This window comes from Beta vulgaris, chromosome 4, assembly GCF_026745355.1.
Source record: "Beta vulgaris subsp. vulgaris cultivar EL10 chromosome 4, EL10.2, whole genome shotgun sequence".
NCBI classification, from domain to species: Eukaryota; Viridiplantae; Streptophyta; class Magnoliopsida; order Caryophyllales; family Amaranthaceae; genus Beta; species Beta vulgaris.
The window spans coordinates 5,545,034-5,560,205 of NC_079205.1; the positions used below are offsets into that span (position 1 = coordinate 5,545,034).

Sequence of the window (15,172 nt, forward strand, 5' to 3'; positions counted from 1 at the left end):
TCTATTTCACATTACAATTCTCAGTTTTGCATTTGTCTTAATAGTACGGATATATTATCTGTTGATGGTTTCGTTGATTATACTAATGACCAGCAATGGTGTTAATTAGCTAGATTTTTATAGCAAATTGATGCAAATATCACGTTATTATGACAAACTTTCTGTCAATGAAGTGCTATTTTTTTTATATACAAATTATATGGAATTTCAACTTCAATCGTTTTTATATTTGGAACGAGGGAAACTGATTTTACAATTTAGAGGGGAAATGGTAGGTTAGTAATTAAATATAGCTTGTGTAAGATGAATGACTTTGACATTTCTAACTTAGAATTAACGGCAAAAATGCAACTAAACATATGAAATTACCATGCACAGTACTTTGGGGCTATGAGAGAGAAAAAAGTTGAAGTGCTACTAATTACCATAGAGAAAAAGCAAAAGTAGATCAATCCGGAGGCATAGACAAACTGTTGATCAACATTGCAAAACATGATCAAATTCAGCATTTAAACTAAATCAAATGTTGGCTTTTCAAGTCATAACTCATACCATTAAAACAGCAGATGTGCAGCCTGCAGGGGAGGCTAACTTAACATAACATAGTCTAGACTCTAGAGGTTTCAAAGATCTCTACAAATTACAATTTTGCAAACAGATGAGGCAATAGGAATCTTCATTAAATCTGAAATTGCGTCTATCTCCTTCATTGAGGACCTCTTCAAATGGATCCTGATGATTTCTAATACCGTTGCGTATTGTAACAAATACTTTGTCACAACATCATCAATCATTTGATAGCTGTACATGTCAATGACTTTAAGCGTTGATGACAAACACTTGGGCACCACAGTTGGAGGCAGATAATAATACGGCTCCTCACTTTCGCAATCTGACATCGGATCCTTATCCTAACATTACACCCCAAATAAAAAGAAACATGGTTCACATTCATTTTTAAAGAAAAGATCATATGTAGCTTTAGAGCTATGACTAGCAGACTAAGCATAATTATATAAAGTTGCAACTAATAATACTATGGAACAACACATGAATCCGTCTACTACTTAATATCATTCTTTTGCTCGAAAGAAACTCTGAAGAGAAAGAGAGGCAATCTATTGGTACTTACCCCATATTTAAGTGACACAAGGTTGGGTGCATGTTCACATAGCAGAACCATTATCGTTAAATGTGAAGGATGCTTACGATAAAACCAGAAATGACTGACATCTAAACATTTTAATTTAGGAAATAGGGGAAATTGTATCACAGCTCGTAGTCCCGCAACAAAATGATGGAACTGCAAAAAAAGGGGAATGATGGTAAGACACAAAATCAACATAATACATAGAAATTATTATGTACATGAGAGAGCATGGTTTTTACCAATTCTGCTGAAGTAAATATATCTAAAGTTTTCAAGCTGGGAAATTGCTTCAATATTTCCACCAGTTCAATACCAGATCCATAACCCCATAAACCAAAATGAGCTTCAATTAATGAAGGGGCGTTAATCTTCAACTTAATGTCTAAAAAATTATCATCAATAGACAGATATTCAAGACTTGGAGCATCAATTATTAAAGTTCGGCTCTTCGATCCGGTCAGAATACATCGTATCTCCAATCTCCTTAATGAAGAAGAACGGAAACAAACACTCCCCAAATTCTGACAAAAACTAATAACAAATTCTTCAAGACATGGTAAACCCGACCAGAAGATGTCATCTAAACAAACATCGTCGTCAATGAAATCAAAATTTTCAAGGTGGAAAATCAGGAGCTTTGGTAGGAAGAGATTTGATAAGGAAAACCAGGGAGCTATTGAATCGCCATACAACTTTAGCACCTTAAGATTCTCACTCACAAGATTCCCCTTTAGTGGTCTTACTTTCTCCTCCTCTAATGTCATCATGCGCCAAACCTTAATTTCAAATATATTCCGTCTCATAACATTCCTCATCCATGAACAGACATGCAAGATATCATTCGTGAACTGAAGTCGAAAGAGTCGTAAGAAAGGTGCATCATTAAGGATCAGAACCCTGTCAACAAAAGCTTTGAAACTTAACGACGACTGTATTTTATGTTCCAAAATGTAAATAACAGGGACCGTTGTCCAAATAAACTCCCATCTTTTGGACAATACACTTGTTGCAATAGCTTCTCTGGTCTCCAGGAAAGATAGGATATGAGTGAGAATCTCATCTGGTAAGCTACTAATCCTGTCTACGTCTTCAATCTCCGTCATTGTGGATCGGATCTTCTATGAAACAACACCAACAAAATAAAAATAACAAATGGTTAAAGAAGTAGCAAAGATGATTAAACAAAATAAACACACAAGTAAGAACAGATGGGAGCAATGTTAAAGACTTAGGCTATGTTCAGTTCACCTGAAATTTTCTGATCTGAACTTATCTGATCTGATCTGATCTGAACTTATTTTTTCTGATCTGATCTGATCTGAACTTATTTTTTCTGATCTGATCTGATCTGATCTGATCTGATCTGATCTGATCTGATCTGATCTGATCTGATCTGATGTGAACTTATTTTTTCAACAAGATCTTATCTTTTATAAAATATATTATTACTATTATATTATTACTTTGTAAATCATTATTATGCAATACATTATAAGATCTTCTTTATAGTGTTACTATTATTATCATTTTATTTCTATTACAACTTTTATACAACTTTTATTATTAATAATAATTATTATTATTATCATTATTATAAGAACAACAATAATAATTATAATCATAATTATTATTATTACTAAAAATAATTATATAACTCAAGTCATTATTTTATAAGAGCACTTATACAATGTTTCACACTTTCCCTTAAAAAAAAGTTTCACACTTGAGAAGTCGGCAAACTGAACTCTTTTTTTTTCCATATAAAATAGAACAAGATATATAAACAACTATGACTTGAGCAAAAAATAAATAAATAAATATCGTGCAACTTCAAATAGCTAGAGAGATTTGAAATTCGGTAAGAAGAGGTATACCGAATCTAAATTTATAATTTGTATGTCACACTTAGCTTATTTTGAAATGTAATCCGAAATTAGTAGTTTCGTTGTCATGAATTTGAGATATCATATTTTATATATCTTTATATTTTTGCGTCAATCTTATGTTCTTAACATGTGGCTTTTAATTTTCTATTATTTAATGACAACAAAATAACTTAATATAATAATAGCAATGACATTTATAATGGTAACAACAAGATTAATAATAATTACCAATATTAATAATTAATAAGTACAACAACAACAACAATAATAATTCTTTTGAACAAATGTACTAGTAAATAATAATACCCCCTTTGTATTTTTTTATCTTTGTCACTTAGAATCTTGACACTATTCACAATTTGAGATAATCTTTTAGATTTTTCTTAATATATAAGAAAAAATATAGTCATGTGGGGTCTTGTTTGATTCGTCTCAATGAGTACTTTATTAATATTCAATTATTATATTTTTATTAATATGTAGTGAAAGATATTTAATAATAATAAGTTTTTAAATATAAGCATGATATGATCTGAACTGATCTGATCTGATCTGATCTGATCTGATCTGATCTGGTCTGATCTGATCTGATCTGATCTGATCTGAACTTATTTTTTCTGATCTGATCTGATCTGAACTTATTTTTTCTGATCTGATCTGATCTGATTAGATCTGAAATAAGCAAAAATAAGGTGAACTGAACATAGCCTTACAGCTTGACAAAGCTTTGATATTGAGAGTATTGCACTATGTTTTGTACTGAGACGAGAAGCTAAACATTGTTGGATTTTTATAGGGAGAAATCATAGGTGCAATATAAAGTATGCATCAAGTCAAGCACGATTAAATTCATTGTATGAAAGCTAACGCTTATTAAATACTACTATAACTCTGAACTCTCTCGTTTCCAAGAACAAAGTTTTCTTCTGTTTCCAACTTTCAAGGAAGTAGAAGTTTAGGAGTCTCCTAAACCTTGCTCAAAATATTAATGAAGCAACCATGCAGAAGTCAATTGAATCATTACCTAGATAAAAAAAACTTTCTCCGCGATATATACTTTCATATAATTAATACCTTTATTACAAAGATTTTGGACCCACTATTAGGCTATGTTCAGTTCACCTTATTTTTTCTTATTTCAAATCTAATCAGGATCAAATCAGATCAGAAAAAATAAGTTCAGATCAGATCAGATAAGATCTTACTTATATTTAAAAATCATTATACTATTAAATATCTTTCATTACATATTAGTAGAAATTATAATAATTGAATATTAATAAAGTACTCATTGAGACGAATTAAACAAGACCCCACATAACTATATTTTTTCTTATATATTGAGAAAAATTTAGATCAGATCAGAAAAAATAAGTTCAGAAAATTTCAGGTGAACTAAACATAGCCTTAATCTACTATTGACAAGTTAGTTACAGACTTACAACCATCTATATCAATAAACATATATCTAAAACCTAATGAAATGTCATGTTGTCACATGTACTCTTCTCTCTCAAATAAATGATAGAAAGTAATCAACAAAAATATATATTATTTATAGACTTATAACCATCTATATATATATATATATATATATATATATATAATATATATATATATATATATATATATATATATATATATATATATATAGTGAAAGTATTGGGTCAGACCGTCTGACGAATTGTTTACCGTCAGACGGGCTGAGCCCAATACATCTTCTCTCTCGCAACAACACCACTCTCGTCTCTCTGCTTCACTTTCCTCACTCGCTTCTTGCCTTCTTCTTCTTCACACAAGTGGTCTGCAACATCTATCCAAATGTAATTGCAGGTGTCTTCCGGGACCTTTTTTTTGAGAAATTGCGAATGGACTGTCGAAATATTAAAGTAAGAGATACAGTGGAAGGTATAGAGGAAGATAATGTTTTGGAGAGAATGAATAATTTTCTCATTGATAGTTTACGCATATATATACATGCTATGGAGGTTTACAAATGTTAGCTATACTTTAGGAAAAGATAGAAATACAATGCGTGAGTACAGGAAGCTATGATAAGAAAACTGCAATGAAGGCTTACCTGATCAAGAGTTGCTCGTTCTGATCGCATAGACATACCCAACACCCTTTGATCTGAATATAAGCCAATAATCAGACAAGAGTGAGATACGGTCCAATGTAGACGTAAATAAAATGCTAACAGAAGGAACAGAGATGGAGAGAAATCAGCAGATCCCGCAGGTTAGTGTTTTGTTTTTCAGTTGGACTTTGTTTTGTTTCAGTTGGACTTTCTTTTCTTTCAGTTGGACTTTCTTTTCTTTCAGTTAGACTTTCTTTTCTTTCAGTTAGACTTTCTTTTCTTTCAGTTGGACTTTCTTTTCTTTTAGTTGGACCAACTGAAAGAAATAATGGGCCAACTGAAAGAAATAATGGACTAACTGAAACAAAATGAAGACTACCTGAAGAAAAATGTAGATTACCTGAAAAAGAATAAAGACCAACTGAAACCCAAGTAAGTCTAACTGAAGCACAAAAACTCACTGAAAAACAAAGAAGACTAACTGAAAACAAAATGAAGACTACCTGAAAAAAAATTGGAACCACCTGAAAAAAAAATGAAGACTACCTGAAAAAAAATTGGAACCACCTGAAAGTCGTCCGACCAAGATTATGGTCGGACGAGTCCGACACAATACGTTCTCATATATATATATAATCTAATGCAAACAAATGTCATGCGGCCACATGTACCACTCCCTTCTCTCAAATAAATGATAGAAACTAATCAAAAAAAAATGTATATGTGAATACTTGAATACACAACCTCCCATTTGAAATATGAACACTCTAACCAACTATTTTACCATTATTGTTTGGTTTTAATGGGGGGAAACATATATAACATACATCTAAGAAAAGAATTTAAACATATAATTACTTACATCCCACAATATTCCCACAATCATTAAGGAGAACCATCATTTACATCCAATTATCTCAAAAGTTATGGCCCACATACTTTGTAGCTCATGTGGCCTGCCAACATTAAGAGTGAAATATTGCTACTACATACTAATAGTCCCTCTTTCATTTGCTTGCTCCATAGACATCAAAGATCCAGACCAACCATCTAATACACATTCAGGTGACTAATAAAACCCAACATTGAAGTACAAGTACAACTGCTACTCTTTCCTTCATAGAGGGGAAGGACATATTATTTTACGTTCTTTTTCTTTCTTAAAATCACATATATAGACAGTTTAAATTTCTTCCAAATCTGCTGCCTATATGAATTTTCTAGGAAACGAAATTATTTAAAGACAACATAAAATTTCTCTTTTTAAAACAATTAAGTACAAATGTATATATCAATACTCATTAATCTAATGATAATTAGAGTCTGTGCTACTTTTCAGTACTATTATGCTATAAAGAAAACTCTTACAATTTTTATAACCTCCCTAACTAACACCATTATACTATTTAATTGCATCCGACTATATTCTTACACATTAACTTAAAGTTCAAAAATAAGGTTGTATTATAGTCTTAATAATTCATTATATATTTATATATATGTACTCTCTTGAAGTTGAGAGTTATACTAATCAATAATTCATATTATACTTTACTATGTAGAAATTTAAAAGCAACTGGAAGATCATTTCACAAGCACAATACAATACCTATAATTGTTTTCACTTCTCTCAAGTGTTTGATTTAACACTTCAAATTCACAGTAGTAGATGATCCGGGGAATAATCTCCCGAGTCAACAACTAGTTTCTTCCAAAATTGACGATGCGTTCTTGAGAAAATATTTAACCATTTCAAACTCTTATTTTTGTCCCTTTGTAGTCATTATTATGGACAGCAATATACTACCTGCAGATTTCTCTCTATGTATTTTTTTTGTTGCTCATCCGGTACACCAAAGCTTTGCTCCGACTACATCCGAGTTCAAACCGGGTCGCACATGTGGCTTTGGTAGGTGAGCCTCCTAACAAGAGTTTCTACATACGGTGAGGCTTGAACTCGAGACTTCCCTTAAGCGACATCAAGCTGCTTACCACTTAAACCAACTCTTGTTGGTTTATCTCTGTATAAAACTGCTGAACTGAATTGAATTGAACTAACCCGAATCGAACTGAACTGAAATGAAAAGTGATATGTTAGAGTAAAAGTAGTCCAAAGCTGAACTGAACTTAACAGAATTGAACTAAACTAAAAAATAAGCCGTGAAAAACTGAAAATAAGCGGGGGAGAACTAAAAATCAGTTTTTCCCTTCAAAAAAAAGTAGAGATGATAATAATTTTTCGGCGAGTAGAAATTTCCAGCGAGTGAGATTTCTGGCGAATATAAATCAAGGTTGTTCACAAGAGAGAAAATTCTAACGTGAGAGAATGAAGAGGGGACAGAATTGGAAGTTGTTGAATTATTAAATTGTTCTTGTAACTTTAAAATTTGAACTATTATTAGTCAATAGGAGCACTTGTGTATGTTGTATTCACATATATAGTGGTGTCGGGACTCAGAAACAGATCTGACCGATGGGTCAACTTGATATTGATCTGACTTAGCTTGAACCTGGTTCGACCTATGAGGGTCAGTCTCCAGACCTGATCGCAACATGGCCTGGAATTACCCAGACCTGATCAGCACCCAGCAAAATTATATTCTGACATGATCACACAAACCTGCATTCAAACCCGAACCTGAATGTAACCTAACAAGATATTAACTCAAAATCCAACCAGACCCTCCAAATGTCTAGTTCAACCCGATTTATTTATAATAGACCTGAATTCAACTATAATTCAGTTGAACCAAATAAAATAAAATATTCCTTTTTTTATCCAATTTTTCAAACCAACCTATTTGGACAACTTAATCACACGAAATTATTATAAGCTGGTATATTATTCTTATATGCTATATCATTCCTTTATAACTATTTATAAGTTGATACTACATAGAAATATATTTTTTAATAACATGATATTTTAGTATGTTGCAATCGATACATATAAAAATCTATATAATAATTAAAATATTAAGAAATAGAGGCAAGTAAAATTCTTTTCACTCTTGATATATTAATATTTTTGACATCGCAATACAATTCTAACTCAATCATTCCAAGATTCCCAACTCAATTCCAACACACAAATAAGGGATCTAAATCTAAATAAATATTATTATTTTTACCAAATAAATTCAAATTGATTAATAACCAATTATAAAAACAATTATACGAATTCAAAAAATACGAAAAAAAATATTACACACATTACACCAAAAAAATTTAAAAAAAATTAATGAAATTATAAAACAATCTCGAAATTAAAAAAAAAACTATAAAGTTCATTAGATTTCCTTAGCATATCAAATTCTAAGAGATAGAATGCCTCCTGTGTCTTGCACTTGAACCAGAAGACTTAGACACCACGGATCTCGTTATATCCCACAGCTTATTGAATATCCTCCTTAATCGAGATGGAAGCAATTGGGCTCCACAAACCCAACGGCGCCACCAGTACTAGGGATGGCAATTGGGTGGGGCGGGTACGGAGGATGGTACCTCCACACCCGCGCCCGCATTAAATTCTCATCCCCATCCCCGCCCCACCACCCATTGCAGGGAAAAATTTCATCCCCATCCCCGCCCCACCACCCATTTGAGGGGAAATTCTAGACCCACCACCGCCCCACCCCCGCACCCACGTCGTACCCGCGTCATACCCACTTCATCCCCGCAAAAATCCACCAAAAAATCTGCCATAAGCCCATTATAGTTGTCTACTTCACAAAATCACAATATAATATAGTAAAAGAAAAGTTAAAATACATTAACAAAGGTAAATGTTTTATTACATTTCAAAAGTGTCTTCAAATACGTTAGTAATATATGTATATAAATAGAATTTTAATAATAAATATGCGGGGCGGGGGTGGGGTGGGGCGGGGGTGGATGGGGCGGGTATAACATAAAATTCACACCCGCTCCACCACCCATTGCGGGTACAATTTTAATCCCCATCCCCGCTAAACCTAGACCCATCCCCGCCCCAATTGGGCGGGGATGGGGCGGGTCTCTTGCCATCCCTAACCACCACCACCTCCGCCATCCCAGATCGTCGCACCACCACGACCGCCTACCATACCCAACAACCATCGCTATCAAAAAAATCGAAAACCCTGATTACCAAAAAAACAAAGAATTTTTTTTTAAAAAAAAACAACAAAATTCTGGTGATTTCGAGAAAAATGACAGAATTTCAGTGATTCGGACAAAACAAAATAAAATTTAATTTCAAAATTCAGATCTGAAAACTAAAATGTAGATTTGGTGGTTTTTCTAACACCATAACGAATGAAGACACCAAATCCTTAAGGGTATTCGATCTATCTCTCATAAACCGGAGATTAACGTCGACCGAATTCTTCACCTCCATCCACTCCTTCGAAATGAATGAAAATGCGTTTGTCGGCATTTCACAACACGTTATTCTGAGCAAAGTTCGCGACATCACCAACGATGTCGTTGCTTGAGAAATCTAGGGTTTTCTGGGTTAGAGTGACATGAGTGGCTTCGGTGGTGGAGCGATGTAGGGGAGGGGAGAGAGAAAGAGAACATTGATAAGGATGCATGTAGGATGGAGGGAGGAAGCAACGAGAGAAGAGAGGGAAAGAGTGGGAGTTTTGGGTGGGAAAGATGGGTTTGGAGGAGAGGAAGAAGGAAGAAGGCGATAGATTAAGGACGATCTAACAGTCAGTTTGTTTTGTGGCTTCTATCCAACAGCTAATATTTATGATCTGTGTGCTTTGTGTTATTTTCTTGTGTTCCCTTGATTGTGGTGATCTAACGGTTTAGGCTATGTTTAGTTCACTTGAAATTTTCTGATCTGAACTTATCTGATCTGATCTGAACTTATTTTTTCTGATCTGATCTGATCTGATCTGATCTGAACTGATCTGATAACAAGATCTTATCTTTTAGATTTTTCTCAATATATAAGAAAAAATATAGTCATGTGGGGTCTTGTTTGATTCGTCTCAATGAGTATCTATCTATATATATATTTAAAGTAGAATCCTTCAGGCCACGTGTCGTTCAGTTAGCGATTTCAATCCCACGTGGCATGCTCCTTTGATCAGTATTTTTTTGAAGCTCAATTAGAGTGTCCACGTGGCGAGGCAATCAAAGAGTATGAAATTTCCTAAATCACGTAAATCCCTTCCCTTAATCACGCATATAATTGATTCAGTAATATATATCATGACGTCAATTACAGATTTTAATTGATACCTAATCTATATAATTAAGGAAATAATTATCTAGGTTCCCATATTTCTTGATTTTTTCCCCATAATCACAGTTTGTAATCAATCATCATCAATTCGATAAATCCAGAAATTAAATCACGTCAATCCTAATTGCCGTGAATATCTATTGAGATTGGTATAAAATCAATCAATGCATCAGAATATAAATCCCTCATTGTCCTACTATAATTTTATTCAGAAACAATTTTCTAAATTGCCGACTCTAAATTTCTTCTCAATTCTCTGTTAATCCCATTCTTGAAATAAATAGGAAAGGGTTTGATTTATTGACTGCTCATACAAATAAGAAATTTTGTTTCTTCCAAATTATAAAAATGGTGGGTGTGGATTTTACATTGACCGATATGCATTCATATATTTTTTATTTTTCTCCAGATTTGCAGATGACAGACTCCTACTGCGAAATTCAAGCCTCCTAATAAAACTCCTTGAAGTTCTTCTGAATTTCTCCATCTTCTTAATTTCAATTTTTTTAAAATTGAATTATGTGGGTTGATTAGCTTTTTTTATCATCTGATGATGGGTCGAGTTTGATTATTTGTGTTGTTTATGTAGGAATTGTAGAAGATGAGTAGTTTATAATTATTTGTTTATTTGACTGAATTTTTATATTTCAGGATTAATTCAAGGAAAAAGCCAAAAAGGGAAGAAGAAATTTGGGAGAAAACTCGGTAAAAGAAAGGGTTGAAGAATGGATATGGTGAAGACAATTTTACCCAAAATTAATTATCATGCAAAACCACCATGACTTCCACCACCAACAATTCCACCGAAATCCACCACCGTAAACACCACTGCCGACATCCACCAAAAAAACCACCACCAACAACCACCACCATTGATGAAGAATCACCGATGGAGATGCGCAGCCTTGAGGTGATGATGAACAGTGATGATGATTTAGATGATGTTGAGTTGTTGACTGATGTTGATGATGAACGGTTGTGATTGATAAATTGATGATGATTCTTGATGATACTTGAGGATGATGATGATACTTGATTATGATGATGATTCTTGATGAAGGATTGATGATGATGACATGATGGTGCTTGCACAAAGAATTTTAGATTTTTTTTCTTTAAATGAAATCAGATACTGGGTTGGAACTTGAAATTTGGAAGTGAAAGAGAAAGAGGGGAGAGATGGAGGAGAGAGAATGGGGTTATTATGATGATGACGTGATATTAGCATGTTAGGCTCATAAGTTGAAGAACCTTCTGTTATGTGATAGTGTAACTTTTTTTATGTTTACTTAGGCCAGTGCAAAAATGCATAGTTGTATTTCAAGTTCAACAAGTACATGCCAATCATAAAATTTTGACGAAGGTTCTGATTAATCTTAATGTAAGATCTATAGCTTTGTTTTGTTAATTTATTTATTGTATATAGTTGTTGTTAAATCGTTTCAATCATATATATTAAGGATAAACATATTAGTGTATATAGTGTAATTGCTTGGCATAATGTAGAAGGGAGAATCAAATTCTAATAGAAGTAACAATAAACGCGATTTTTTTGGGTGTGATTCTTAGTAGAATAATTTAAATTGTGATATAAATAATATCTACAACTGATATTATTTCTAAAGTCACGGGTATAAAGTGTAACAATACTGATTTGTGAGAAAGAACATGATATGTCTAATATTACAGCTAATGACATATATAAATAAGTCTTCTACAACCTAAGGGCCTGTTCTCCCCAGCTTATTTTCAGTTCAATTCAATTCAGTTCAGTTCAGCTCTTGACAACACTATTATTCTCACATATCACTATTCATTTCAATTCAGTTCAGATCAATTTAGTTCAGTTCAGTTCAGATCAGTTCAGTTCAGTTCAATTCAATTCAGTTCAATTCAGTTCAGTTCAGTGCAGTTCAGCTGTTTTATGCCGAAGAGAACATGCCCTAAGAGTGTCATGTATTTGCAAAACAACTTCATAATCAACATAAAGGAGCATTTTTTGTCTTTCTGTGTAAAGTGCATCATTGATGCTTTGTTTTTTGTTAAATATGTATAGGATTATTATGTATTTCAATACATCGTCCAAAGTTTATTAATTTAATATGGTATAGAGGTTAAACTCATTTGAGTTTCAGGTAGTACATAAGCGTATATTAAATCGAGTAGACATAGAGAATCTTTTATATGCTTTTACTGTAATTGGTATATAAACATGCTTATAAAGTCTGATGTCTTATTGTATAAGTTTATACTAAGGTTACATAAAAACAAATACAATTTTTGAACACATTTATGTAGTTTTTATTTTTTGATGTATACATAACTAATTAACAGGTTAACGTTGGTTTTAAATTTTATGTTCTATGCCTAAATATATGCTACTTACTTACTCATTAATGAAAAGTACAACCATGATTCGTAAGAATTTTTTTTATATGTGCAATAGAATTTGTTAGTGGGCAATGATCTTTTCGTTGAGGGAGTGTTATTGAAATTGGTTGTATAAAATCATTTTTTCGTTCATATCAAGCTATCAACATATTACTAATTTAATGTTCATTTTTAATACACAATTGAAAGTATGAAATTTTGCAAGTTTTTGAAAATTTTGATTTCTTCTGTTTTTCGTGTAATTATTTTCAAATATAAAGATTTTTCTAAAGTGAAACAATAAAACTATAAAACGACTGGAGATGATACACAATAGTATGCAAACGAAAAGAGAAAGTCTACACTATAAAAGTATACCTTATATTTCCTTTGAATCATTTATTGAAAACTATTAGCCTTTTAACTAAAATTTTCCTTTTAAAAAGTTTTGTTACGTTAGATTTTTCTTAGAACATGAATTGCGCAGTTTGTATTATGAATGAATGAATGTAGGAACAATACAAGTTATTAAAGCCATATTCTATTAAAATCATCATATTGATTAGACTATCAAAGAACAACTATGTTGATAATACAAACATTAAAAAATGCAATTCCATAATAGCCAATAAATCTAATGTGATTATCAAGCACAAATGAGATTCATGTACATCCTAAATAATCTTGAACTCAATAATATCTTATAATTCATAAGTATTAGTGAATACATTCTTCATGTCTCCAAATTTTTTAATATATACAAGCATAAGATAGAACAACTCCAAACTTTGTATATGAAAATAATCTTAAAAAAGTTGCATACCATTGTTATGAAAGAATGATATAAATTTTGTCTTTGCATTTACTTCTTTAAGGACAAAACCCTTTTTTTGGTGTAAACATTATACACATTTCAATAAAATTAAGGTGAAAATATCTTCATTGAGACATCAACAATCTTGAATATTCCTTGAACAATCTCGACATTCATAATAGCTTAGAAACTTAAAGGATATTAACAAGACGAAAGAAAACATAAAAGAGTGTTTTTTTAGACTCAATTTTCTAAATTTATTGTTTCCTATTTTGCGATTCAATAAAATTAAGGTGGAAATCTGAGGTTCTTTTTTTAAAAATAAAAATTGAAGATCTGGATTGTATAGGGAGGGGGAAACTGTGAAAAATAGATAACTTATTTTCAATTTCATTATAATTGATCACATTTATAATTATAATAGATTATTGTGTTAACATTTCCTTTATCTACTCATAATTTTGAAAATCGTGATTTTTGGTTGAAATGGATGATGATAATGACTATTGAAATTTATTAAATTTGCACGCAACCATTAAATAAAGTATGTATTTAATTTTTTTTTTGAATTATAATATCTATATATCTAAAACAAAATCCTTGAAGCCACATGGTATGAAGTTAGAGAATTTTTCAATGAAGCTAAAAAAATTGAGTCATCAAACAAAATGGTAGATATCACTTGGTGAAGGAACACAAAAGATTATGAAGATAATTTTAGTCAAAAAAACAAAAAAGATCAAAGGAAAGTTCAGTTGATAACATCATAACATTATGGTTCAGATTTAAGGAATTCTTTAGATAAAGTTTATAGATGATTAGGAGATTTCATTTATGCAATTATTGTGATATATTAAAGAAGGAGGAAAGTTAGGAAACTCTTTATATCTCAATAAATATATGTTAAGACTATAACATACTTAAAATTAGTTTCATCATAAGTGGAGCATAATCACCTAGAACTAATACATAACCAAGATCGAACTAGATCTATTCTATCACATGAAATTTTCAAATGTAAAGAAATGGGTTGGTTATTTTATTGAAACACTTATCGAATCGTATTAATCATACTATAAGTTTAAATATTGACAAATCCAAACTTGGCGTGTTAAATTTCTTTAACACCTATATATTCAGATCATGATTTTTAGAGTTGAACTAAATAAATGTCTATAATACCCCTTTGTTCTAGAGATATGCGATAGGTGAATGTCAAGTATAAATTGAAGTCAATATTTTTGTTCAATTTGAAGTTAATTGTATGATTAGTGGGTGGCTATGGGAATAAAATTAAAGGGATGAGATGGTTTATTTAAGGTTGGTTTACATTGAGTAGGGCAAAACAATATGAAAAATAGTATATGCTAAATTCTGATTTTACTAAGTTGCATAATAGAGGTGTGGTTTAATTTAGTGTGCATTTTGGTCGAGTAGGACCACTTTCTATTAGTAAGTTATGATAATTATGGTAATCATAATTCTTTATGTTATTCGCTTATAATTCTTTAAAGAAAAATCATAATTTTGTTTGAGTAAAATTAATGACTTTAAAATAACATGGATTATATAAATAATGACATCAACGTGATGTATTTATCTCATGCCGTTTGAGTTTTTTTTATTGCACGGGCTA

General features: G+C 31.7%; 1 protein-coding gene across 1 annotated transcript; it reads right to left on the reverse strand.

Moving 5' to 3' along the window:
- Positions 1 to 365: 365 nt before the first annotated feature.
- LOC104907139 (F-box/LRR-repeat protein At4g14103-like) lies at positions 366 to 2,253 on the reverse strand. The gene is made up of 5 exons (XM_048641890.1): positions 1,390 to 2,253; positions 1,133 to 1,303; positions 750 to 911; positions 553 to 633; positions 366 to 470 (listed from the first exon to the last, which is right to left on the reverse strand). The coding sequence occupies exons 1-5, from the start codon at positions 2,251 to 2,253 to the stop codon at positions 366 to 368; spliced, it is 1,383 nt and encodes a 460-aa protein (XP_048497847.1).
- Positions 2,254 to 15,172: the final 12,919 nt, after the last annotated feature.

Bases quoted from the DNA above. Each gene is read 5' to 3' on its own strand.
- LOC104907139 (XM_048641890.1), bottom strand. From the start codon at position 2,253: ATGACGGAGATTGAAGACGTAGACAGGATTAGTAGCTTACCAGATGAG. The intron at 634-749 runs GTATTAGAAATC...TGTAATTTGTAG, and splicing joins ATTTGTTACAATACGCAACG to AGATCTTTGAAACCTCTAGA. The intron at 471-552 runs GTATGAGTTATG...GTTGATCAACAG, and splicing joins GCACATCTGCTGTTTTAATG to TTTGTCTATGCCTCCGGATT.